General features: G+C 37.4%; 1 protein-coding gene across 4 annotated transcripts; it reads left to right on the top strand.

The window, feature by feature from the left end:
- Positions 1–3,836: 3,836 nt before the first annotated feature.
- On the top strand, positions 3,837–24,274 carry LOC121900038 (NACHT, LRR and PYD domains-containing protein 12-like). Of its 4 annotated transcripts, none has more exons than XM_042415937.1 (11): positions 3,837–4,064; positions 4,390–4,455; positions 7,124–7,403; positions 8,537–10,355; positions 14,548–14,721; positions 15,572–15,745; positions 16,959–17,132; positions 17,487–17,669; positions 18,309–18,482; positions 19,317–19,490; positions 20,407–24,274. In XM_042415937.1, the coding sequence occupies exons 3-11, from the start codon at positions 7,133–7,135 to the stop codon at positions 20,414–20,416; spliced, it is 3,153 nt and encodes a 1,050-aa protein (XP_042271871.1). In that variant the 5' UTR covers positions 3,837–4,064; positions 4,390–4,455; positions 7,124–7,132; the 3' UTR covers positions 20,417–24,274. The 4 variants fall into 4 exon arrangements, with proteins under 4 accessions (XP_042271871.1, XP_042271868.1, XP_042271870.1 ...); XM_042415934.1 differs by having other exon boundaries at positions 3,838–4,064; positions 7,124–7,475; XM_042415936.1 differs by lacking the exon at positions 4,390–4,455 and having other exon boundaries at positions 3,838–4,064; positions 7,124–7,475.
- The last annotated feature ends 1,799 nt before the right edge of the window (positions 24,275–26,073 follow it).

The raw sequence follows: 26,073 nt of genomic DNA, 5'->3' as shown, positions 1-26,073 counted from the left end.
TACCAATTGTTTTTATTTTATATACTGTACATCTTAAATTTGAATCTTATGTCTGTTTTACTGGTTTATTTTCTTCCTGTATATTTAGTTAGTTAGTTTTGTGTAAAGCATTATGTAACATTGGTTTGAGAAGTTTTATACACTCCTGAAGGGAGGGTGGTGGGATGATGGTGGTGGTAAACAAAGACCAAATTCTAACTACAGAAACATCTGTGGAAATAAATAAACTTGCAGCATTTTTATCCTGTGTCAAGCTTCAGCTTCATGTATAACATCTATTTTTATTGTAGAGGAGAGAGTAAATCTAGTTTGAGATGTTTCTATTAATCATTTTGTCTCTTAAATGTCAAAAAATAGAGAAAAATTAAGAGTAAGAGGGAAATTGGTTTGCCCTGTTTCCAAAACTTAACATACACAATTAAAGAAACATACACACTAAGAAGAAAAAAGCAATCCATGACATGTCACACATGGCACACATCCTTCATAAAATACACAAAACGACTACACAGCAGCGTCCAACAGTGCTCCTGGAGTACATAGATTCAATGTGAGAGAAGACACAATGCTGCCCAGAAATATACAAAATACCATACTTTCCACTGTGCAGCACCGACTGCAGTAGTGCTGTGAGTTTTTTTGTAAAAGACACACACACCCACCCACCCTCCTTGTGCTGCTGTGTGTTATAGAGAGTGATGGCTGATGGGATAAAGGAATTCCTCGCTCTGTTACTTTTGCAACTGGAGGCCTGAGGATGTCAGCCTGATTGGAGGGGCTGAAGCTCACTGAACAGGGTGTTGTGGGTGAAATAGCAGGTTTTCAGTCTTTGACAGGTAGATGTCAGTAAGACTGTCTTGCTTAGTGCCATTTAGTTTATTTATCAATACTCACAATTTTGCTAGGCAAGTCCTTCTGCACAGCATCAGTGTTACCATGGCAAAAGAGGATGCAGAATGTCATATCACTCTGATTAAAAAACATATAAAAAGGTCTCAACATAAAACAGTCAGAATCAAAGAAGGTTAGCTTTCATTCATTAGCTTTCATTTCAAGAAATATATCTGTTGTTGCTCATAAAAATGACTAAAAACAATAATCAGAATAGTTCCCCATTCTGTTTGATTAATCTACTAATCCTAGCTTGTTTTTTATTTTGTTTTTGTTTTTTTTTAGTAAACTTACATTTGTGAATGTAAAATTTTGCGAAAATAAAAAATAAATGTATTATAAGAGTCATTGTCTTTATCATGTAAATAGAAACTAAAAATAATATCTTTGAAGAAAAGGGAAAAGTTTTGAACTATGAAGGTCTTCATGTCTTTTCAGAGTTTATGGGTGAATCTGAAGCTCGACAATAAGTGAGAAACAGTAAAGCTTTGATGAACTGGATGGAGGCTGTTGGAACACATCAGTTAGTGAGAACTCAGATTTGTTCTGTCTTATCGGCCTGTCAGTCATCTTTGAATCACACTCACCTGTGTGAAAGGTTTTGTACTAATAAAGTTTGACTGATTGATATTTCACTACATTTCTGGAAGGAAATATTGAACAACACATTGTTCTACATGTATTTCACAGATATAGTTACTAGTTACTTTTCAGGTCTAGATTTTACAAGTAAAACACATGATACACTTTATTATTTAAGTAATTTAAATCACCTTGTATTGATCTGTTTTCACTTTGACATTAAAAGTTTTTTTTCTGTAGATTAGTGTCAAAAAGCCACATAACAACAACAACAATAATAATAATAATAAAATAATAATAATTTTGTATAGTACTTGTATAGTACTCAAAACAGTAGCTAGAAATCCCTTCACAGAGTAGGAACACTAAAAGATTATAATAAATCAAACATATGATGAAATATTAAAAACACTAAAGTGAACATGTGAACTGTGTTTTTAATAAAGGAGAATTTTATACGGTGATACTGCTGCTTTTTCTTTGAGTAAAGGAGTAAAACCAACATAAAGTGTGTTAATTAGTTTTATTTACTTTGAACAGCTGCAACAAGAGAAGAAGAGTTTAAAGTAGTAAGAACAAATGATAATATCCAATCAAATGATAATATTATGATAATACTGCATGAATGACATTATGAAGAGAAGAAAAATCTGAAGGGTGGATTTCCACACTGAAAATGCATACACCAATCAAAGTTCTTTTTTGAAAAGTGCTTTATTTTTCATGTTAATGTATTTTTTTCATTTTATTCATAGACATAGACAACCTTGCTGTGAAATGTGAATACTAGTTATCAAACTAAATGCAAAACAAAATTGATTTAAACAAATTTTAACTAACGTAAAAAAAAGCCTATACTATTTGCCATAGGGCAGCCCTATTAAAAGTAATAGCAGTGTAATAAAAGTTTGTTACCATCTTTATTTTAAATTAAAAAAAAGAAATACAGCCTATAAGGAGTTCAAGTCAAGCAATGCTGCCTTTAAAGCCATGATGAAACGCTCCAGGAAAAGCGGCAAAGACACGGGTGTCCATCTTCCTTGTACAACCGAGTCTGACCTGGAAATGGCCTTTTGATTGTTTTTCTCACCCTAATGGTGGAACACGATTATCTAATCACCATCGACTGTGCTACTAGGGTGCAGCCTATATATCATACCAGTGCCAGTGTCCTACTATGATAGTTGATATTGGACAAGGCCTGAGGGCAGAACGTCATCCAAATAAAAGAGAAATGTATATGGAGACAGAGTGAGCAACACTTTTCCTGCTCTCATGTGGTTGTACAACTGCATGTTTAAAAAATGTTGGTACTTGACCTGGAATAAGGGAGCAATTTATAATTGACCAAATGGAGGGACCTACGCTTTTAAAAACCTCTGTCAGGACCCGGGCAGGAATAGGGTCAAGTGGATATGAGGACGGTTTTAAATCAGAAGCATCTTTTCTTTATGTGGTGGAGGGGGATAGGATAAATGCTGGTAAAGGTAACAGTGTGCACTGGTGAAACTACTACTAGGGCATGACTGGAACACACATGAGCTGGATAGTAGAGATCATATGAGGAAGTTACACTGTAAGATCCAGAAAATTACATGGTAAATGATGGGAAGTTACACTGTAAAACACTGGCTGTATTATGAAGTATTACCTACTTTTCAATTCAATTCATCAATTAATTATTAATAGCAATTAACCGATAATGCTAGTGAAAGTGCTTCTACTATTACTGCTACTGAAAGTGTTATGACTGTTATTAGTATTACTATTACTGTAATATTTAGCTGCACAAGAATGTTATGCAGGTACGAACCTTTGTATTATGTGCTTTGCCTGGAGGACAATAATAGAGTGTGGAAGTCAAGCCGAAGATATGTGTGTGAAGTAAACTCTGATCATATCTTAACTCAGAACAATTACTGTTTTCTGTTTTTCAGATTTAAAGGTAAGGATTTAAATTAGACTCCTAAACATTGCAGTACTGTATGGAATATTTAAAATATCTAAATGAAAACAAAACAAAGAAATAAACACGTTGAAATACAGTACACATTGTTGTATGTGTCTCCCTAAAATTATGTATGTATTTACTGTGTCACATGAAAAAAATAATGGTAAAATGACAATTATTTAGCCTTTTCAAAGCTGCCCTGTACCTCCTCATGAAAACTAAAGGCAGTGCTGTATTTAGTGTTGGCAGTTCTTTGCTGCCCTCTGCTGGACAACACTGAAACACCTTAAACACTTCACTTTGTTTTCTGGTTTGATTTTAATGTGGAATGGAAATCAATGTCCCAATGAAAATGAATTAATTGAGTTTATTTAAACTCAAAAATCTCAATAATTGTCATTTTAATGTGTTTTATTCAATTATGACAGTTATTACAGTCAATCATTAACACTGTAAACACCTATTTCTTTTAATCAGGCATTTTAAATCTTCCACAATACTGCAGTACAGGAAACGTAGAGGGGAGGAGCAGCTCTGAGGGGAGGAAACGCTGAAAGTCAAGGTATGCAATCATTCATTTCAGACTCGTCGGCGGGGAGTCGTCAGAGCAAAAGGAGGAAAACAGGCCATATAAGGCAGAGTGAGTAAATCTTTCTTTTGACTCGTGAATTGATAAAAATTCTATTTTGTGCTTCATATTTGAGTCAAGAAGCAGATCTGTGTCAAGGTGGCAGAGTTTAAAAAATGTTTAAAGAGAACTTCCTGTCCTCTCGATACTGGGTGTGACACTTGTTTATCTTGAGTCTTTTGTTCAGAGTTCACAGTTAGGTTAACGGTTTACTTGTGCTGATAGTATTACTGTTACTATTATATCACTGTTAGTGCCACTGGCATTAATGCTACTGTTAGTGGTACTAATGTCACTGCAACAGTTGTTATTACTGCCAGTATTATTCTTCTTTCAGACATCATCACAAAACGAGAGAGTCGCTTTACAATGACGGACTTAAAATAAGACGGGAATACGTGGAGTAAGTTCAGCTCTGTTTTTGAAAATGTTCACATCTTACATGATCCGTTATTTCATGTTTTAGAAACTACTTTCAAAATGTTTGCAGATATTTCTTTTTGTCGTCATTCTGGACAGACAGTAATTTAAACCTGGCTGTCTGTGTGAGCAGGGAAAGAATAGCTTAAGAGTGCAAAACATATTTTTTGGAAATGTTGCAGTTCAGATTCAGTTATCTGCAAGGTGCCATGATGACAAATATGGTTTATATGTTTCATTGAGTTGAGAGGAAACTCTTCTTTCTTTCTTTACCTGAGGGCAATTTTGAGACACCATTTTTCTCCTACTTTATACTTTTACTCCAGTACATTTCTTAGCTGAATATTGTTCTCTCTACTGCACTACATGTATCTGACAGCTGGAGTAACTACTGACTTTGCAGATTAGGATTTTACCTACAAATTTGATTATACCATCATTTAAAAAATAGAATTATATAGATGAAAATAATTTACAAAGTAGTCCAAACTATCTCCATACGATCAGCTACATGTTTATGTATCAGCCATAATATATAATTGACATAATGAGTACTTTGACTTTTGAGACTTTAAGTATGTTTTGCTGATAGTATTTTAAGGTTTTGTATGCAAGATTATTCCTTGTAAGGGAGTATTTTACACTGTTGCTTTGACATTGGTAAAAGGACCTGAATACTTCCTCCTCACTGGTTGAAAGACTTTTTACTGTTAATCATTAATCAGTTATTGATAGCTCACTGCATGGAGACTGTTAGTGTTATCTGCGAGGTGCCATGATGACAAGATGTAGAAACACTAGCAATAATTTCCACATATTAAAAGTAGGCTACGGCTTAAAATACATGCAGGAATTATCATATATGACTTAAGTATAGAGTGAGTGATTTTTGCTATTTGGTTGGATGATGAACAAACCATCTGAATATGTCACATAAAAAAAAATTAAAAGTAATGTTAGAGGTTTCTGCTACCGAAGCAAAGAGTGGAAAAGTAGTTAATAACTGATGAGTCTATCTGACCCAAATGTTGAATTTATAATAATGGGAGCCAATTAATAGTGTGTGGATTATTTTTTCTGATAAAAGACAATATTTCGCTTTCATTTCCAGTTTTCATCACACAGTTGTCTCATGTTATTCTGAGCTGCAGTGGTGGAATCAGAGTGTGAAATCATCCACACTGTCAGCTGTCACTCTGGGGAAAAAATAAATTTTATGCTATTAAAATGCAGCTAAAATCATCATTTTGTGATTGGTGTCGTAAACGATCCCTCTGTTTGTTAGAAGCTCTGTTTTAAAACTAGAGTGGAAATAGAAAGTCTGGAACAATAAAATGTTTCCACTGACCTATAGAAATATATATTGCCCTTTTTTACTTGTCACTTTATTGTAAACTCAGGACTTTTGTCCATGGTGGGATCCTGTAGGAACGAAGACTCTTTTTTTCCCAGTGATCTGATTGGTCAGTGGTTGGAGTGTTGACAGGTTGTGAGCCGATGTTCAGCAGAACTTACCATGGTGATGAACCCTGCTAAGAAGTGAACCAGTGAAATGAATGAAATGAAATCGAATTATTGTCTTTTATCAGAAAAATAATCTATTAATATTAATATTCTGTTGTATGATTACAGGCTCTATTCATCAGTACACTTCCTGCTACTACTCTTCCCTACACCAACAATAGAGAAAACACCTGAGAGTTTCTTTCTGTGATGAACAGAATATAAGAAAGACTTAAAAACACGACTATGTAACACAACATCCCTCTTTAAAATAAAAAGTTGAATTCATGAGAAATAAAAGGCTGCATTGCTCGGTTCAACACATTTAGGGGTTTATGGCCAGTAGTTTAAAGAGGCTAATGTTGGTTAATGTTAGCAAACTTTAGATATTGTTGTATAAGTGACATTACTGTTGTATGATTACAGGCTGTCGTTTACATTTCACTTCATTGAATAAAACTTTTTGCCGACCCTAAACAGAAGTCTTCTGCAGGTATTTGGTATCTTCGTTTCATCTCATATCATGAAGTACTTCATTCATGGTTCTGATTATGTCGATGGTAATTAACAACCCCACCCCTTTCACTTGAACGCGATTGTAGCTCAATAGGAAAACCCAGAGTTGACTGAGCTGGTTGATAACCAGCTTCATAGTACTGGTTATCTTGATGGCCAATGTTAGGTTCAGTGAAGCCAGATAACAAAAAGATATCCCTGGTATGTTCAACTTGCTTCGTTGTACAGACCTCTGAGTTCACTGAACCACAACAAATAGGTGAGTTGTGAAAGTAGAAGACTAACTGGAACTTGTGGTGAGAATGCTTTGTCAACTATTGTTTAAGATTACACTTTTATTCTCAAAGTTTAAGCCAGAAAAATGTAAATTTTAACATGTACATTTCTATGATAACAACGTACATATATGAAAACTCGATCTAATAGAAAGGTCCAGAACAGCTTCTGAGTAGACTTGTGGCAAGATGTTTTTCATGAAGATCCTCTTGAGTTTCTCTTACACTTTAACAACTGTGGTCAAACTGGGCTTTTTGTAAAATCAGTCAGATACAGTAGAAACACAGAATGAGTTTCTACTGGCAGAGACAAACAGAAACAACTCTTCTCTAATCAGTGTTCTCTGATTTTACCAGAGAGCCAAGATGACAGAGAGTGACCTTCTCAGCATTCTGGATGATTTGATAGACAATGAATTTAAGGACTTCAAGTGGCACCTGAAGCAAGAAAAGGTGGACGACATCCCACCCATCAAAAAGAGTAAGCTGTCGGAGGCAGAGAGGCGGGACGTGGTGGATCTGATGGTGCAGAAATATGAATTTGCTGGAGCTGTGGAAGTGTTCAAGAGCATTTTAAAGAGGATCAACAGGAATGATCTGGTGACGGAGTTGTCAAACATCAGCTCAGGAGCAGAAGGTCAGTCACAGGAAGAGACAAACATGACGTCACATCCAGTCAGCAGATCTGTGAAGAAAAACAGTCCAGACAGTAAGTATTTGGACAGTGACACATTTTAGTTCTTCAGGCTCTGTGCTTCAGCACATTCAATTTAAAATAAAATAATTGATACTACATTAAAGTTAATGTATATTAATTAATTTGAGTAGGTTTACGTCAACATAGGAAGAGCTGTGTGGGAGATATGGACCTTTTAACACATAGTGCCTAAATTGCAGGGGTTCAAATGGGACAGATACACATAAAGTCAGACTAAATGATCATACAACAACGCAGACATAACCACGCAAACTGATGCCCACGGGAAATCTGGCGATATCTCCTCCACTGATCAACAGACACTGGCAGCTCTGTGATATACTAGTACATCCTGAAGTCTGGTTTCTTACCATGGGTAATTTGGGGGATTATTAATTATTTTTTGTGGGTCTAACTGTGGTAAACATGAATAAACTCTTGCCAGGTGAGTGTAATTCTGACAGGTGGTCCTACAAAGTAACGGTTATTGGTTACTTGGTACTGTACCTGATTTCCCCAGGTAGATTTCTCCTGGAGAACGTCAATTTCTCTGCCATGTATACACAAAACATTTACTTAATTAAAGACTGTACATAGGGAAAGTGGAGCAGCTAAATGAAAGGAGAGATCATTACAGAGTGATTCAACCTTTATTTAAAGTCTAACAAAACTGAAACTAACACAAAGTATCCTCTAGAAGTTTTAATGACTTGGTTTCTACCAGTTAATATTTTACTGTTTGTTAAATTCAGATACATTCACGTTGTGAGGAAAAGTTCTGACTCAAACACACAGAGCAAAACAGGAAAAAAAGTCAGGACTAACATGTCTTCTATATAAAATAAAAATATCAATAAAATAAATAAATATCTATAAAATGAGAAAGGCATGCTTCGAGAATAAGGTCTGATCACTGATTTGTTGCTTGTACACACAGATTTACAATAACCAGGTTACTACTGTGCATGTTAACATATTTCCTGATTACCTGGTTTCTCTGGATAACCTGCTTATGTAAGAGCATGTAAACACACCGATAGAGGTTGAGATCTATATTTTTTCTCTTTCATCAGATGTTCTGCAGAAAGTTTTACATGACCACAAGATCAGTCTGAGGAGGACATGTCAACATGTGACTGAAGGACCTGATGAATCAAGAAGTGAAACCCTCCTCAACAGTATCTACACTGAGCTCTACATCACAGAGGGAAAGAGTGAAGATGTTAACACCCAACATGAGGTGATGCAGCTTGAGACAGCTTCCAAGATGAAGACTCACCATGACACTCCAATCAAATGCCAAGACATCTTTAAAGCCTTACCCAACCAACAGAAACGCATCATCAAAGTTGTTCTGACGAATGGTATCGCTGGCATTGGAAAAACCTTCTCAGTGCGGAAGTTCACTCTGGACTGGGCAGAGGGCACAGAAAACCAAGATGTCAGTCTGGTAATTCTGCTTTCATTCAGGGAGCTGAACTTGATCGAAGATGAGCAGTACAGTCTCCTCATGCTAATCCATGATTTCCATCCAACATTACAGAAGGTCACAGCAGAGAAGCTCGATGACTGTAAAGTTTTGTTTATCTTTGACGGGCTGGATGAAAGCAGACTTTCATTAAATTTCAAGAACAGGAAGGTCGTGTCTGATGTCACACAAAAGTCATCAGTCAACATCCTGTTGACAAACCTCATTGAGGGGAAGCTGCTTCCCTCGGCTCTTGTCTGGATAACGTCCCGACCTGCAGCATCCAATCAGATCCCACGTACATGTGTTGATAGGATAACAGAAGTACGAGGCTTCACTGATGCCCAGAAGGAGGAGTACTTCAAGAGGAGATTTAGTGATGAAGAGCTGTCCAGCAGAATCATCAAACACATCAAGACATCCAGGAGCCTCCACATCATGTGTCACATCCCAGTCTTCTGCTGGATCACTGCGGCAGTTCTAGAGCACATGTTGACTACAGACCAGAGAGGAGAGCTGCCCAAGACCCTGACTGACATGTATTCACACTTCCTGCTGGTTCAAACACAGAAGAAGAAGCACAAGTATGATGAAGGACATGAGATGAGTCTAGAGGAGCTGACAGAGGTCGACATGGAACTTCTTCTGAAGCTGGGGAGGCTGGCATTTGAACATCTGAAAAAAGGAAACATCATGTTCTACCAAAAAGACCTGGAGCAGTGTGGTCTTGATGTCACAGAAGCCTCAGTGTTGTCAGGAGTTTGTACAAAGATCTTCAAAAAAGAACATGGGATCTACAAGAAAACACTCTACTGTTTTGTTCATTTGAGCGTTCAGGAGTTTCTGGCTGCAGTCTACATGTACCACTGTTACACCAGCAGGAACACAGAGGTATTGGATGACTTCCTGGATGATGTGGACGATGAAGATGATGATGATGACAGACATGATAACCATTACTCATCTCTGGATGACTTCCTGATGGGAGCTGTGCAGAAATCTCTCAACAGTAAAAATGGCCACCTGGACCTGTTTGTTCGCTTCCTCCATGGCCTCTCTCTGGAGTCCAACCAGATTCTCTTAGAAGGCCTGCTGGGTCAGACAGAGAACAGTCCAGAAATCATCCAGAGAGCCATCGAAAGGCTGAAGAACATGGACACTGGGGATGTCCCTCCTGACAGAAGCATCAACATCTTCCACTGTCTGATGGAAATTGATGACCACTCAGTACATCAGAAGATCCAAATGTTCCTGAAGTCAGAGAACAGATCAGAATACCTCTCTGATATCCACTGCTCAGCTCTGTCCTACATGCTGCAGATGTCGGAAGAGCTTCTGGATGAGTTTGACCTGAAGAAGTACAACACATCAGAGGAGGGACGACGGAGACTGATCCCAGCTGTGAGGAACTGCAGAAAGGCTCAGTAAGTCCAGATGTGATTATATTTGAATTGTTCTTCAAATATAAATGATATAAAAATATTCTTCTTATTATTATTAAAATAGTATTCTACTTGTTTATAGCCATAATAATATGTCAGTTAAATTTAGTCTCAGATGTTCTTGAGCTGTTTCAAATGATGTGAGTGCAAATAATGTTGATTTTTCAGGTGTGTCGCAATCTGCTCCTCAGTCCCTCTCTGCAGCCACACACTCCCATCTCCATTCTTCTTCCTGGCCATGTTTGTTCTTCCTACTCCCCAGACCTCCCTTACTCCACCAGATACCCTCAGACTTTTCCACAGATCACTGCAATTACCTCATTACCCTCCCCTATGCTTCGTCGCCTATCTCCCCTTCTCTGTGTCTCTGCGTAAAACAGACTCCAGGTTCAGAAACCACAGTCTTGTTCATCAACTGAACAGAACTGAACCTTTCCTGTAGAGCAACAGAAGTCAGTTCCTGCTGGCTCATAGTGGTGTCTTTAAATATTTGAACTCTCCTTCAATCGGTGGATATGAATCATATGTGTTTGTGTTGTGACAGATTTCCAGTGCTTAAAATTATATTATATAAATATATATATATATATTATATATTATATTTTCTTTCTTTTGTGATCTGTCATCCAGTGTGCAGAAAGGGTCCACCCATACAACAAACAATTTTTCCTCTTAACCTGAAGTCAGATGAAGCATTTAGTCCTTTTATGTGGAGTGTACATACAAGGCTATGGGGCAGTAAACTTCTTTCATATATATACGTATAATGAGAGATTATTTTCTGTTTATGAAATCTGTTCAGCGAGTAAAGTGTTTGCTCTGTGTTTCCCTCCTGTGTTCATGTACTCTTCCCCAGGCTAGTCACCTGTTCCCTCTTCCCTCATTAGTTCTGTCTGTATTTAAGACCTTAGGCCTGTACTACAAAGCAAGTTCAACATACCTGGGATATATTATTGTTACCTGGCTTCACTGAACCTAACACTGGCTGTCCAGATAACCAGTACTATGAAGCTTTTTATTAACTAGCTCAGTCAACTCTGGGTTTTCCTATCCAGCTACGAGTGTGTTCATGTGAAAGAGGTGGGGTTGTTAATCACCAGTTACATCATCAGAACCATGATTGAAGTAATTCATGATATGAGATGAAATGGAGATACCAATTACCTGCAGAAAACTTCTGTTTTAGGGTCAGCAAAAATTTTTATTCAATGAAGTGAAATGTAAACGACAGCCTGTAATCATACAACAGTAATGTCACTTATACAACAATATCTAAAGTTTGCTAACATTAACCAACATTAGCCTCTGTAAACTACTGGCTATACGAAACAAAACCCCTGAATGTGTTGAACCCAGCAATGCAGCCTCAACTTTCATTTTAAAGAGGGAAGTCGTGTTACATAGTCATGTGTTTAAGTCTTTATTATTATCTGTTTGTCACAGGAAGAAACACTCAGGTGTTTTCTCTGTTGTTGGTGTAGAGAGGAGTAGTAGCAGGAATGCAGGACTGATGAATATAGAGAGCAGAGCAGAAGAACAGAATGGTAGAATTCAGACTGTTTAAAGAGCTCTTATACACATTAAAGGTCAATGTTATATTTTTAATGCTGATACCCTGTAACATTTTTCTGATGACATCATGTTGAAAATAATTCAACCTTATTGGTTTGTTAATTGTGTTTGTGTGCTGAATCAGTTTGAGATTCTAAGAAAAAAAAGTTGACAAATGTCATGCAGTCATCTGTCATGCACATCTATATAGTTATCTACATGAATATTTAATTATGCGCAGGTCTAATATTGTCAAGCCATTTGTTTTATTTGTGCTTGTCAACAGTCACTAAATTGTCCTGCTTATGGATGTGAACCTGACAGCAGCAGGTAGCAAAGAGAGTTTACCTTTCTCAACGGTAACTGTTCACTGAGTTGAACTGAGTAAAAATATCCTGGAGTCAAATTAAAAACAGTGGACAATAGAATGGTTTTCTAATCAAGATGTTCTCATGCTAACTTCGTGGAGACAGACATGGGATCAGATCACACAGACAGACTGTGCACAATATGGAAGCATCAATGTAACTCAATTTTCTCTCCCTTCATCTGTAAGATTAAAGCAAAACAAAGATTAAAAGTCTGCAGATATAAGAGAAAGTGAAGAGAATTATTGTTTCATTCAAGCACAGTGAGATATGATTAGATGAACTAGGAGTGCTCCAGTAGCCTACTGGTTAAGATGCATGCCATATAACCGCAATATCCATTCATCCATCCATTCCAATTCAATTGTGGTGGAGCTTTGTGGAAAAGAGGTAGTGGTGTGCTCAAGGACTGTCTTGATCATATAAAACTCAAGAAAAACGCAAGTGCTCTTGAAGATAAGGGTCATCACATTGAAGAAAAAAACAAACTTCAGGCACTCATGTAGCGCAGGAATGAAAAACTCTTTGATTAAGTTAAAAAGCTTTACAATAAAAAAATGACCGGTTTCAACCATTAAGGTCTTCATCAGGGTACAAGGGTGAACAAACAACAAACAAACATTTTATAAACTTGGCAGTTGGTGTCACTCCATCCTGATTATTGAGTGAATGCAGATGGATGAAAGCAATTGGATCACAATGAGAAGCCATGTTTAAGATGGCATGCCTCTTCAAGTACTCAAAAAGTATCCTTGTGACGGGGTGCCGGTGAACACTCCGTCATTCCCTAACTGGCGTGCGTTTCTCTCTCTCTCAGCCGGAGAGAGAGCGCCGGTGCCGGGAGCGCACAGCGTGCAGTGCTCCCACTGTTCCTGCAGGGCCATGCTTCGGTTAAACTGTTTCTTGCAGGCCTGCACTTGTGTCCCGCGGTCCTGCACTTCCACAAACTTTTCCCCACTGCCCGGACTCTTTTCTTCCCGCTAGGCGTTCAAGGATGCACACTCGGCGCTGATGCGACACACACACATACACACTTACCTGCTGCCATTGCCTCAGGGCATGGGCCAAACCAAGGCACTTCCTGGACACACCATAAATAGCACTTGGTGGCACACTTAAGAGGGTCATGTGACTATGGACTATACCATTAACATTGAATGGACTGATATTTTATGATTTATTCTGGTTTGGGGGTATTTGGCCACAGCTGTATGGAGGGCGATTAGTGCCATTTTTCCTTTATGTGAAGTGTATCATTGATTTCTGAATTTATGTTTGTTGTGTTGCTAAATTTGACCTTAGGACGCTATAATTTGTTAATTGGTTTGCCTGGGGGAGGGGCTAGGAGTATATAAGGGGAGCTCTGCTCCTTTAGGGTTGTTGGTTTTTGGTTCTTGGCCGAGTAGCAATGTGGGTGACTAGCTGCCAGTGTAAGTCCAGTGAAACCTGTCTTGTAAATATTTTTTTTGTTGTTGTTGGTTTTTCCACCTCTGCACTGTAAATATTTTTGCCACTCCGTCACTCTTGTTTGGGAACTTGATATGAATAAAAAATCACCACACTGAAGTTTTCTCGTCGTCTGAGCCATCATTGGTCCCTCCTTGAAAGCGAGCCCATTACAATCCTGCACAAAAACCAGAAATAAATGACCAAAACAACATTAAGATTATATACATCAAATCAATACATTTCATTGTGGTGGAGTTTTGTTGCATGGCATTACCTGTCTCTCCTCTTGTTTCCTGTTATCTCTCAATTGTTGGTCCTTCTCATCGAATGTAGCCAGCTGAGGTGGTTTGGGCACCTAGTTAGGATGCCTCCTAGATGCCTCTTTCTGGAGGTGTTCCAGGCATGTCCAACTGGTAGGAGACTCGGTGCAGACCCAGAAAATGCTAGAGGGATCATATACATCTCCTGGCCTAAGAATGCCTTGAGATCCCCCAGGAGGAGTTGGAGGGTGTTGCCAGTGAGAAGGATGTCTGGGTTTCCTTACTCAGTCTGATGCCATCGTGACCCAGTCCCGAATAATGGCAGCAGAGGATGGATGGATGGATGGATGTTGCTTCCCATTAAAGGAATAAAATGCCCCAGAAAAAAAAATTAGAAAAGAGAAAAGATTAGCTGAACCACTCATGTAAAGAGCAAATGTTGGTCAAAATAGGGAATGTCAAACAGTTTTACCATCAAATGCATGAAATAAATATAAAGTGTCCTCTTTCATGATAACATATGTTGTAATATATGTGTCATGACAGACTTTCTGACTGTGGACTCTCAGAGACTCACTGTGAAGTTGTGGCCTCAGCCCTGAAGTCCAACCCCTCCCATCTGAGAGAGCTAGATCTGAGTGACAACGAGCTGCAGGATTCAGCAGTGGAGCTTCTGTGTGCTGGACTGGAGAGTCCAAACTGTAGACTGGAGACTCTAAGGTCAGTTCACTGGCTGTAGCTTTGGTAGTTGTTTTCTATATATTCAATTCAAATCCCTCACTGAAATTTCAGTTATTTTTGTGATTTGCTTGAGCACAAATCTGTAGAATTTAATTTTTTTTCAAGAATTCAGAATTCATTTTTTTCTGGGTAAAAGTGACTTCCAAAGTTAAAACTAATATGAAACCTCAGCAGTCTGAGTTATACATATAAAAAAGTGTCTTTGTGTTGCTTCAGTGTTTCCTTGCTGCGCAGCAGTGGAAGGATCGTAACTCAAAAAGGGAATTTTATACAAAATAGTCTGTAACTTTGAGTTAGACAAATCAAACGGATGTTTATCAGACTGTCAAAGCCTAATATTAGCTTCAGCTGAACTTATGAACTCATTTCCTACAGTGTAGCTGTGTTTGGAAGAGACCACTTCAGTCAATATGGACAGAGGGAATGATTACTGCCAACAATAGCATATTTTAATTACACATACTTACTAAACTACCAAATACAGGAAGAAGGAGGTCATTCAATACATAATGAACAGATTTTAAGTTCAACGTCTCTGATTTCATACTGATCCTCTAATTACATACTTGACTTTGAGTTCAGCGGCATTTTATGAATCAGTGTTGACATTAATATGTGTCTGATGTTGATCTGATGTTTTGGTGACATTTGGATGATGTCTGTAGAACGCTGACATGATGATCCACAATAACACAATGATAAAGTCACTCTGCTCATTTTAGTGAAAAGTTTATTGATGAGGACATAGTAATGTTGAACTACATATTTAAAACATGAACACACTGGATTATAAATGGATATTTATCTGCATAATTTGTTCTTTATTCAGATTGTGTCGCTGCAGTTTGTCAGAGACCAGCTGTGATTTTCTGGCCTCAGCTCTGGTGTCCAACCCCTCCCATCTGAGAGAGCTGGATCTGAGAGAAAATGAGCTGCAGGATTCAGAAATGGACTGGATGTGTAAATTCCTGAAAAATCCACAATGTAGACTGGAGACTCTGGGGTCAGTTCACTAACTGTCTGTTACTACTGTCAATCTTAATGTTTAACAATTGAACCTAATTCATGTACATACATAACTTACATCCATAAAGTTAATTTTAATTTTTACATATTTATTTTTTTACTTTACAGAGTTTAGTCTATAGGTCTAAAAAATGACAGATTCTTAAAGAAATTGTAGAAAATCTCTACTGTTAGTTTTAACAATAATAACAATAATAATTGTTAAAGTAAATTATCATATTCCTGTGAAGCAAAGGAAGGACTTTATGATGAAGGACATCAAAGCTTTATGGATACAAGTACATTTGCCTCATTTAAAATCTATTTTAATAGGATGCTGCTATAGACCATCTAACGCTAACTCTTTGTAATAACATGTGAGATGCTGGACAAGGTCTCGGATAGCAATAATGGAATATATCTGTTGAGTGACCTGAATATTGATTGGTTTTCTTTAACCTGCTCACTTAAGAAAAAGTTAAGGGCTGTAACCAATGCGTGTAATCTGTCACATCTAGTCAATCATCCAACCAGAATCCATACTAACAAAACTGACAACTCTTTTTCATGCATTGACCATATTTTCACTAATACAGCTATTCTATGCTCAAAAGCTATATCGGTTCCTACTGAGTGCACTGAAATATAGTAGCATTTACAATATGAACAGCACTGATGCAGATAGTGGATGACTGTCTAATGGATATTGACAACAAGAAACTGACAGCCTACGGCTTCTCTTCCTCTGTGGTGACCTGGTTAAAGACCTATTTATCCAATAGAACACAGATGTGTGTGTATATATATATATATATATATATATATATATATATATATATATATATACTCAATCTGGTAGAGTTCGTTTGCTTGCTGTTTGTTAGGAAGAGGTGTCACACTAATGCAAGAGAAAGACACACACACACACACACACAGGGGCACAGGGACACAGATAGATCAATGCAGGTGTTTAAAATATTTTTTATGAATCAGTGTTGCTATGAATAGCTGTCTGAATGTTGTGGTGACATTTGGATGATGTCTGTAGAAGGCTGACATTGTGATGATTTAAATTAACACAGTGACAGTGAGCATTTTAGGAAAAAGCTCATTGATGAGGACATGGTAATGTGGAACTACACATTTAAAACCTGAACACATCTGATTGGACTAAAATGGATCTTAATCTACATCATGCATTTTTTATTCAGATTGAGGGGCTGCAGTTTGTCAGAGATCAGCTGTGATTCTCTGGTCTCGGCTCTAAAATCCAACCCCTCCCACCTGAGAGAGCTGAATCTGAGTCTCAACGACCTGCAGAATTCAGTAGTGAAGCTGCTGTGTGATTTTCTGGAGAGTCCACACTGTAGACTGGAGTCTCTGGGGTCAGTTCACTGACTGTCTGTTACTATTGTTGATCTGAATGTTTAACAACTGAACCTAATTTATGTACATACATAACTTACAACCATGAAGTTAATTTTCTGTTTTCCGTATGATATTGTTTTCACTGTACAAAGTTTAGTCTTTACTTGTAAAAGATGCCTGATTCTTAAAGAAATCCACAATATCAACAGAGCCAATGATCCACAATAAAACAATGACACAGTCATTCTGCTTATTTTAGTGAAAAGCTCATTGATTAGGACATAGTAATATCGAACTACACATTTAAAACCTGAACAAATCTGTTTGGATTATAAATGTATTTTAATCTACATCATTTATTCTTTATTCAGATTGTGGCGCTGCAGTTTGTCAGAGATCAACATTGCTTCTCTGGTCTCAGCTCTGAAATCCAACCCCTCCCATCTGAGAAAGCTGGATCTGAGTGACAATGAGCTGCAGGATTCAGAAATGGCTGCTGTAAAGCTGCTGTGTGGTTTTCTGGAGAGTCCACACTGTAAACTTGAGACTCTAATGTCAGTTCACTGAGTGTCTGTTACTATATTGGTCTTAATGTTTAACAATTGAACCTAATTTCTGTACATACATAACTTTCATCCATGAAGTTAATTTTCTTTTTTCCATATTAAATTGTTTTTACTGTAGAAAGTTTAGTCTGTAGTTATAAAGTATTACTGATTCCTAAAGAAACAGTAGAAAGTGTCGACTGTTAGTTGTTAAAGTAAATTTATGTTTATAATTTTTAGTAGAGTCACATCTGTATATCGAAGATCCTCTCAACTAATATATGTTTTTAATTAATCAAGTTTACCTGCAGAAGGAGAAACATTTCTTTATTATATTCTTTAACATGTTTTACTGAATGTCTGATTATTGATACTGATCCTTCAGAACATGCACACAGACGGATACAGAGAGATCAATGCAAGTTTAAAGTATGAATGTAATATTTCTTGTGAATCCGCGCTGACATGAATGTATCTGAATGTTGTGGTGACATTATGACACAGTAACACAATGACAAAGTCACTGCTCATTTTAGTGAAAAGCTCATTGATTAGGACATAGTGATGTTTCACTACAGATTTACAACCGGAACACATCTGGTTGGATTATAAATGGATATTTATCTATATCATTTAATCTTTATTCAGATTGATTGGCTGCAGTTTAACAGAGAGCAGCTGTTCATCTCTGGCCTCTGCTTTGAAGTCCAACCCCTCCCATCTGAGAATGCTGGATGTGAGTCACAATGAGCTGAGAGATTCAGGACTGAAGCTGCTGTGTGATTTTCTTGAGAGTCCACACTGTAGACTGAAGACTCTGGGGTCAGAAAACATTTTTTACTTCTGTGCTGAGATTAATATGATGTGTAAATTGTGGTGACACTAAACTGCAGACATAAAGCTAATATTATGCTAATCCACACTGAGTATCTTAATGGTACAGTCTATTTTCTTCCTTAGTGGTTTAGTCCATTGACTTTGTCAGAACAAAGTTGAGCTGCATTTAAAAACTTCATATGACAACAAAAATCCTACACTGGATAATTTACTCTGAACCTCTGAAACTCTTGATTTTTACATGAAATTTCACCTTCACTTTAAATTTCATTCTTTGAAGTTAAACCAAAAAACTCTGATATCCAGTATTTACTTGTAACAACACTTTTAAGACTTTTATGAAGCTGTGCAGTGTCTATACTGATAGAAATATTTAAACACAAGATGCCGGATTTTTTTATGGCGACACCATTCCATTAAATGTAAATATTGTAGATATATTGAATATCCATTTGCTTCTATTTTCCAAAAATCCATCCTGACATATTTGGAATCTTTGTCAACGTTGGGATCTTAAGTTGATTCTGAAATATATTTCTGAGGGTTTTTTACTTGTATTTGACTGAAACAACATGAGTTTGTATAGATGGAGTCACTGGTGGAGCTGCAGAGTTTAAGAGGTGAAGTCACTACGTCTTTATTGCACTAGTAGTATGTTGTCATTAATATTAATGAGAGTTGGGTTCAGGTGTTTGGAGTTTCCATTTGCTAAACTTCTCCATTCTAAATTTTCTTAATCTCTGAACAGATTATGAAACATTGAATGATTTCAAGCGGGAACTTTGTCTTCTAAAGTGACATTATCTATACTTTTTTCAGAGTGAGGGTCTGCAGTTTGTCAGAGATCAGCTGTGCTTCTCTGGCCTCAGCTCTGATGTCCAACCCCTCCCATCTGAGAGAGCTGGATATGAGTCTCAACGATCTGCAAGATTCAGACGTGAAGCTGCTGTTGGATCTTAAGGAGAGTCCACAATGTAAACTGGAGACTCTGAGGTCAGTAGAGATTTGGAGTCAGTCTGTGCTGGTTTCAGCAGTATTGTATTAAACACAGTTAGTATCAAAGCAAAGATCCAGTATTTCCTCCAACCTTCTCAGTGTCTGCTTTCTTCAAGCTGTGAGAGGAGAATGGTGACAGGCTTCAGGATATGACAGGAAGACAGTGAGAGAGAGAGAACAGTCAGCCAATCAGATCAGCCAGAAGCTTGTTGTGATCATGTGTTTGAGTTGATGTGATGACGACTGTTGTTGTTTTGTTCATGTCTGGAGGAAATAAAGCTGGATTACAGCTCACAGCCTTACAAGATGTATAGAGAGTGGTCCTCATCATCAAAGTGTCGTACCATCAATTCTGATCTGAAATTGTTTGTTCTCTCATTTCAACATTAAAGAATTGATCAATTCATCTTTGTCAGAGCTCTAAGATCAGTCTGACTGAAGCCTGCAAATCACTGGCTCTGATTTCACAGAACCATTATAAAGTTTAGTAACCAAATCTTACAGAGACTCTGTAGCTTTTAAACTTTTATAACAGTTCACATGTATCAACAATAAGTCCATCAGTAGACTGATGAGTGAATGTCTCTGTTTCTTCAGTAATGATGTGTTCATGACTCCCAACAGTTTATTTCCTCTGTGTACTTAAGTGAAATCTGCAGAGTAAACATACTTGATATCAAAAGTTTCTGCAGGCCTGTGAGCATGGAGCTCAGTGTGTTCACTCCAACACATTAACATTAGAGCTGAAAGGAAGCAGGCTACGCTGCACAGCTGTTCCACTTCTGGTCTGAACAGGACTGAAGTCCCTACTGCTCTTTATACTGGATGTACTGCATCACTGACTGACAGCTGATGAAGTGAGTCTCAGTAAACACTGATTTATGACCTCTGTTGTTTCTTCTTCTCTCATCAGCTGGAATTGATGATATCTGTAAGAGTGTGAGTGAACGTCCAGGAGTGTGTGTTGAGAGAGGATCAACTGTATCCTGATGATCCATCTGGACCGGAGTCTGGATCTGGATTTTGTCATCTTCACTTAAGTCTCTTAACTGACCACTTTATAGATTTGATATACATAAGCTGTTTGATGCTAAAAAGATAAAAAACACAGGTTTTATAAATCTGACTCTGACCCTGGGCCTATATTTATCAAGTGCCTCAGAATCACACTGAGTTAACAAGGACTAAAACTAATTAATGAAGCAGAAGAGAATTTACTTTTTACTCTCAGCAGGATGGATTACAGGAGAAGGATTACTCCTGGGAGAGAGGGAGTTGTTGTTTTACCACAGTCAGAGCAGCAAAATAGAAATAATAATGAGGTGTTGTAGTTTCCTCACAGTCTCAGCTGGAAATATTAAACAGTGGTAATTTGGTATATTATGTGTATAGGTAGGTAATTTACCAAGGTTATGTAACAAACCTATGATGCCAGAATTCAGATGATCATTCAAGATGATATTTACAAACTGTAAAGAAAGCCTAAGAAATAAATGTAGCCTATATGTTAATTAAGATAAGTGGTCATTTCACTCAGCTGTGTGAAATGATCTTGGTTCAGCCACATGGTTTCACAGCCTGTAATAGTGCTGCATCTTGCACATATTGCACAGACACATGTTGCAAACCCTCTCCATGAAGAACATCATCTCTTCCACTGTCCAATTCCTCTTTCAACTTCACCCCAAGTTAACTTCTGTCCTCTACATGAAGGTAAATACATTGTAACAATAGAAACATATATTGTTAAGGTGCATCCTCCTCTCTCAAATATCAGGCTGTAGCTCTGCTGTTGTTTGAAGTAGCCTAAATAAAAAATAAGCCTATAAAATATTTGAGCTGTTGTAATGAAGTTGAGATATCCTTCATTATGCAGCTGACTTGATTATTTTCAAATAAAAGTTTTAGTGGGCTGTAACTGAGGACCCTCGTCATGCTCATTATCTTTACGACGTATATTAAGCCAGATCAAAGTTTGATTCATGACTTCCATCACTGTCGGTTCTGACAGAATTGTCACTGTTGCACAGCTGCATTTTCCCTGTTATGATAAAGTGTAACATTGAGAGGACATTCTGTATTTATTTAAATGATGTTCTGTAGAAACATCATGTGTTCTCCTCTGCATCACACACAAAGTCAGTCTCACAAATGATTCTGTTTTAGTCCAAACAATCTTTTAATAAGCTCAGTGTCATCAAGGGTTCCCAAAACATCTCTCCTCCCAGGGAATATTTCTGCCTGAACTCCATCTGCAGCTCCGAAATATCGGCAGAGATAGGAATCATTTACCAAGTTTGGAGAGTTGATAAAACGCTTTTTCTCCTGAAAGTAAGACCAAGACCATGCATCACTCTGATTATTTTTGGCCAGTTTGGAGTGATTTCCTGCTCTGAGATGCTTAATAAATACAGGCTCAGATGTGACAAATTGGATGTCCACAAATTTCATTAGGTTAAATTCTGAAAGAATTTATCTTTGGTCCAGAAAACCTGCATGCACAGGTCAAGTCATATCTTGGTTCTCTTGATAACAACATCAAGCCTGTGGTGAAAAACTTTGTATTTTTTGATTCCAGTCTAAGTTTTGATGATCATATCAACAGCTCGTCCAATCCTGTTTTCACCATTAAAATCATATTAAAATAATATATATATGTAAGTAGCACAGAACACTGCTGCTGTCAGACTTTGAACTAACACCAGGAAAAGAGATCGTATAACTCCATTTCCATCATCACTTCACTGGTCACCTGTTTGTTTTAGGATTGATTGTAAAGATTTTATTGATTACTTTTAAAGGCTCTTCATGGCTCCAGATTATATTTCAGAGTTGTTCTGTGTAAATATTAAAGGTATCTAGCTTTTATATGTAGGTAAGCCAAGCAGGTGGCTTTAACAGTAACTATATAATTTAAACTTATAGGTGAGATCATGTCATCCAGCTGAGTGATCCAGCCCTATCCAATCGCATCCTTTACATCTTTTTTTCTACATCAGTGCAGCATTTTGCATGTATTGTACAACACTGCACACAGCGATAATGCAAACTGACTGTGGGCACAACTTGAAAAACATGAAATTTATCTTCTCCACTGTCCAACTCATGTGTCCTTACAGCTCCTTTAAATATATCTCTGCCATCCGCAGTTTAAAACTAATGAATCATTAAACCAATAAAGCCACAATTTGCATGAATGCAGCTTGTTTTTCTATAACTTGACACTGAGTGGTGGGAAATGAATTAGTGCTGATTATCAGCACAGATAAATACTGAAAGGAAGGATGTGTGATGATATCGTTCAAAGGAAGAGCTGGCGAAGTTCTTATTTTGAAGACGTTTATTAGACGATGGCCATCGGGTCCATTCCATATACAAAGATGGTCTGGGCACCGTACCACTGTTGGTGCACAACTTATATAGGGTTACACATCTGTATCTTATTATATGAATAACATAGGTTTTACATTAATTCAATTGGGGGCCATCCATGAAGTGATTGACAGCTACCTCACAACATACTATGTATCATAACATACCGCATCTGGAACAGCTCCAAACTTGACCATGGACCCATTATTTGTATTTAAAAGGCCCCCCAGAAGGGCTATACCATATTACCTAAGGTGACATGCAGACTCTGGAATGTTTATGTCACATGTCCAACACCCAAAATCAGTAACATACATAGGGTCAGATAAAAGTCATACTAACAAATACGGATCCTGGTCTTTGCTGTCAGGGCTCTGGATCAACCTGTTTGAGGAGCTCAGTCATTATCTTCCTTTAAATCACTTCTTAAAACTCATTTTTATCCACTGATCTATCAGTTATTTTTGTTTTATATGCTGTACATCTTAAATTTGAATCTAATGTCTGTTTTACTGGTTTATTTTCTTCCTGTATGTTTGTGTTAGTTTTGTGTAAAACATTCTGTAACGCTGGTTGGTTTGAGAAGTTTTATAGACTTCTGAAGGGAGGGTGGTGGGAAACAAAAACCAAATTCTGACTGCAGAAACATCTGTGGAAATAAATGAACTTGCAGCGTTTTTACTCTGTGTCAAGCTTCAGCTTCATGTATAACATCTATTTTTATTGTAGTTATTTTTTCTGTCTTTGTGTATAAATGAGCCATATGTGATTGAATCTGTGTTCTTTGCTGTGGATATCTGTGAATCTGACTTTTTGCCTAACCACTGGACCATCAGCACACGCCATCTGAGTTTATTTTAAAGGTACATTATTCTTATAATTTCTTATTTCTTATTTCTGCAGCAGACAGCTCATACTGAGTCTGTCCACAAGATGGCAGCAGAGACTGACTCTCATGTCCCATATGTGTGTAAAGATTATAGGCCTTTCTCACTACCAAGTACACCAATTTCGGACAAGATTGTTGTTTTGCCAAAGCATCTCACGGAATAAATTAAGAATTATCCAAGAGTAATATAAATATTTACGATAAGTTTAGATTTTTTTAGAGAGTGGGGGGGCTTATGTGATTCCCTGCTCAGTAACCATGGCAACTTATACCACAGAACTAACCTGCTCCATGGCAGGTTAACTGTCAAGCTTAATTTAGCTGTGTGTCAAAGAATGTCCAACGGGTGGAAACAGACTCCCAAAAGATGATTCTGTCAAGTTTCTTTTCACACTCACATCACTTTTGTCGTGTGTGTTCAGAAACATAAGATGAAGAACTGTGAGGGACCTTAACAAACATACCTATTTCAGTTAATCACCATTTTATTCATGGTCACTTCTGTGTTGGGGTGAAACCTTTTATTTAAAAGCTTTGCATTTGTAATTTAAGAAATAAAAGTGTGCCAACGTTAGTTTGAAGTTTAATTTATTTATTTATTTATTAATTCACTCATTTTGTTCAAGCTGTGAAGACAAAAAGAAAATAAAGTCCAAACAATTATGTTCTGCTGTGTTTAAATGCATACAGTGGAAACTTCTTACAGTGATCACAGTTACAGTGATCAGCTGCTAATATGGATCAAAAAGCTTGGCATACAAAATTTATGCTGTTCAAGTAATTTGCCTGTAGTAATCTATTAGTCTGCTTTCAGTGTTCATGTTGGGTCTCTCCATACATGACAACATATGGCAAAACATTTTTAAAACTATGGTCATTCTCTTGTTTGTACTTTACTCCCATGATAAGTGGCCGCAGCACTATTATTGTCCACCTGAGGCTGGTTCTGTGTGCACATTGAAATCATGATGGGAAATAGAAAGTAATTTTCTCTCACTGACAAACGTAGTCTCCTCGAAGCTAATGACAGTAAAAGGGAGAAAGACATCTAAGGAAAGGATCACTGCTCTCTTCGCCCGTTCTGCCACCGGGGAAAAGTAGGAACTTGTCGTTAACAAAAGTCAGAACCCGCCTCTTCAAAAATGTGCGCACACTGCGTTTGAAACAGATGTACTGCATTATGAAACAGTCAATAAAATTCATGTCGGCTAATAAACGTACAAATTTCAATTAGATGGTATTCTGCATGAGAAATAAAGAAAAAAATCGGCTATAGTAATTATCTGCTTACAATCATATTTGACCCGGACAGACGTGATCACTATAAGCGGTTTCCACTGTACTTATATCCTTCTCCAGTTTCTTCATCTCCAACTGCAACCTCTTAATTTTTAACTTTAGATGATGCTTGTTAATCGAACGGACATCCTGCGAAAGAGAAAATGTGTTCAAGAGTAGCTGAGTATGTAGTTGGTAAGTTAGTTCTCCTAAGTTTCCTACACCATAATGTTAAACACACATCTGATATTATCTAGTCTACTGATAATATAGCCTCAGACAGTGATCTTAATGTTAATTTATGAACAAATGAAGATAAAACAATTAGGGACAAGCGCTTATCCTGCTGGTTCACGGTATTGAATCCATGACCTTTCAGTCACAAGCTCACTTCTCTAAGCTTTGGACCACCACTGCCCACTTTTATTGGCTTCTATAATTTACAGATTTAATCTCTCAGCGATTTTTTGCCAAGTCATCTCCCGCACCTTGTTAATTGCAGCAGTATTGCCCTTTTGGTGACAATTCCTTTATATTCTTCATATAGTTTCATTAGCAGGTTTGTTCCACTGCTGAGAAGAACACCTCTCTAGTTTTCTCTTCTTTTTGTGACATAGTATCGTCTTTTCAACAATTGACTGTTCTGCTGCTTATGTACTCCATGCTCATGCACAATGCAAGCTTATTCACACCTGGCTAGGCGTTGACTTGACACGGCTGAATCGTGTTAGTGGAACGGCTTGAGCCTTAAGTGAACGTTGACATTAATTCAAACCAGGCTTTTTCAAGCAAGCGCAGCTTTCTTTAGCTGTGCTGATGGAACAACACTCAGATATCCATCTTCATATTTATTTATTATCTGTATATATTGAAGTTTGGAGTTTCTCTGTGGATATCATCTCTGATCAGTATCGATCAATCAAGGTGTATGATAAGTGGAGTGTGGTGTCCCACAATGCAATACTCAACAGAAATGGAGGAGCTCTGAAAAGAAAAACAAAGTAATAAATCTTTTGTTTGTAAAGTAACAGTGTGACTGAT

This window comes from Thunnus maccoyii, chromosome 7 (assembly GCF_910596095.1).
Source record: "Thunnus maccoyii chromosome 7, fThuMac1.1, whole genome shotgun sequence".
Lineage (NCBI taxonomy): Eukaryota > Metazoa > Chordata > Actinopteri > Scombriformes > Scombridae > Thunnus > Thunnus maccoyii.
This window is presented reverse-complemented; position numbering and strand designations above follow the sequence as displayed.

What these genes read in the sequence shown, in the direction of transcription:
- LOC121900038 (XM_042415936.1), top strand. Translation starts at nt 7,133, where the DNA reads ATGACAGAGAGTGACCTTCTCAGCATTCTGGATGATTTGATAGACAAT. An exon ending in GAAGAAAAACAGTCCAGACA is followed by an intron (nt 7,476 to 8,536) that starts GTAAGTATTTGG and finishes CTCTTTCATCAG; the next exon opens with ATGTTCTGCAGAAAGTTTTA. An exon ending in AGGAACTGCAGAAAGGCTCA is followed by an intron (nt 10,356 to 14,547) that starts GTAAGTCCAGAT and finishes GTGTCATGACAG; the next exon opens with ACTTTCTGACTGTGGACTCT.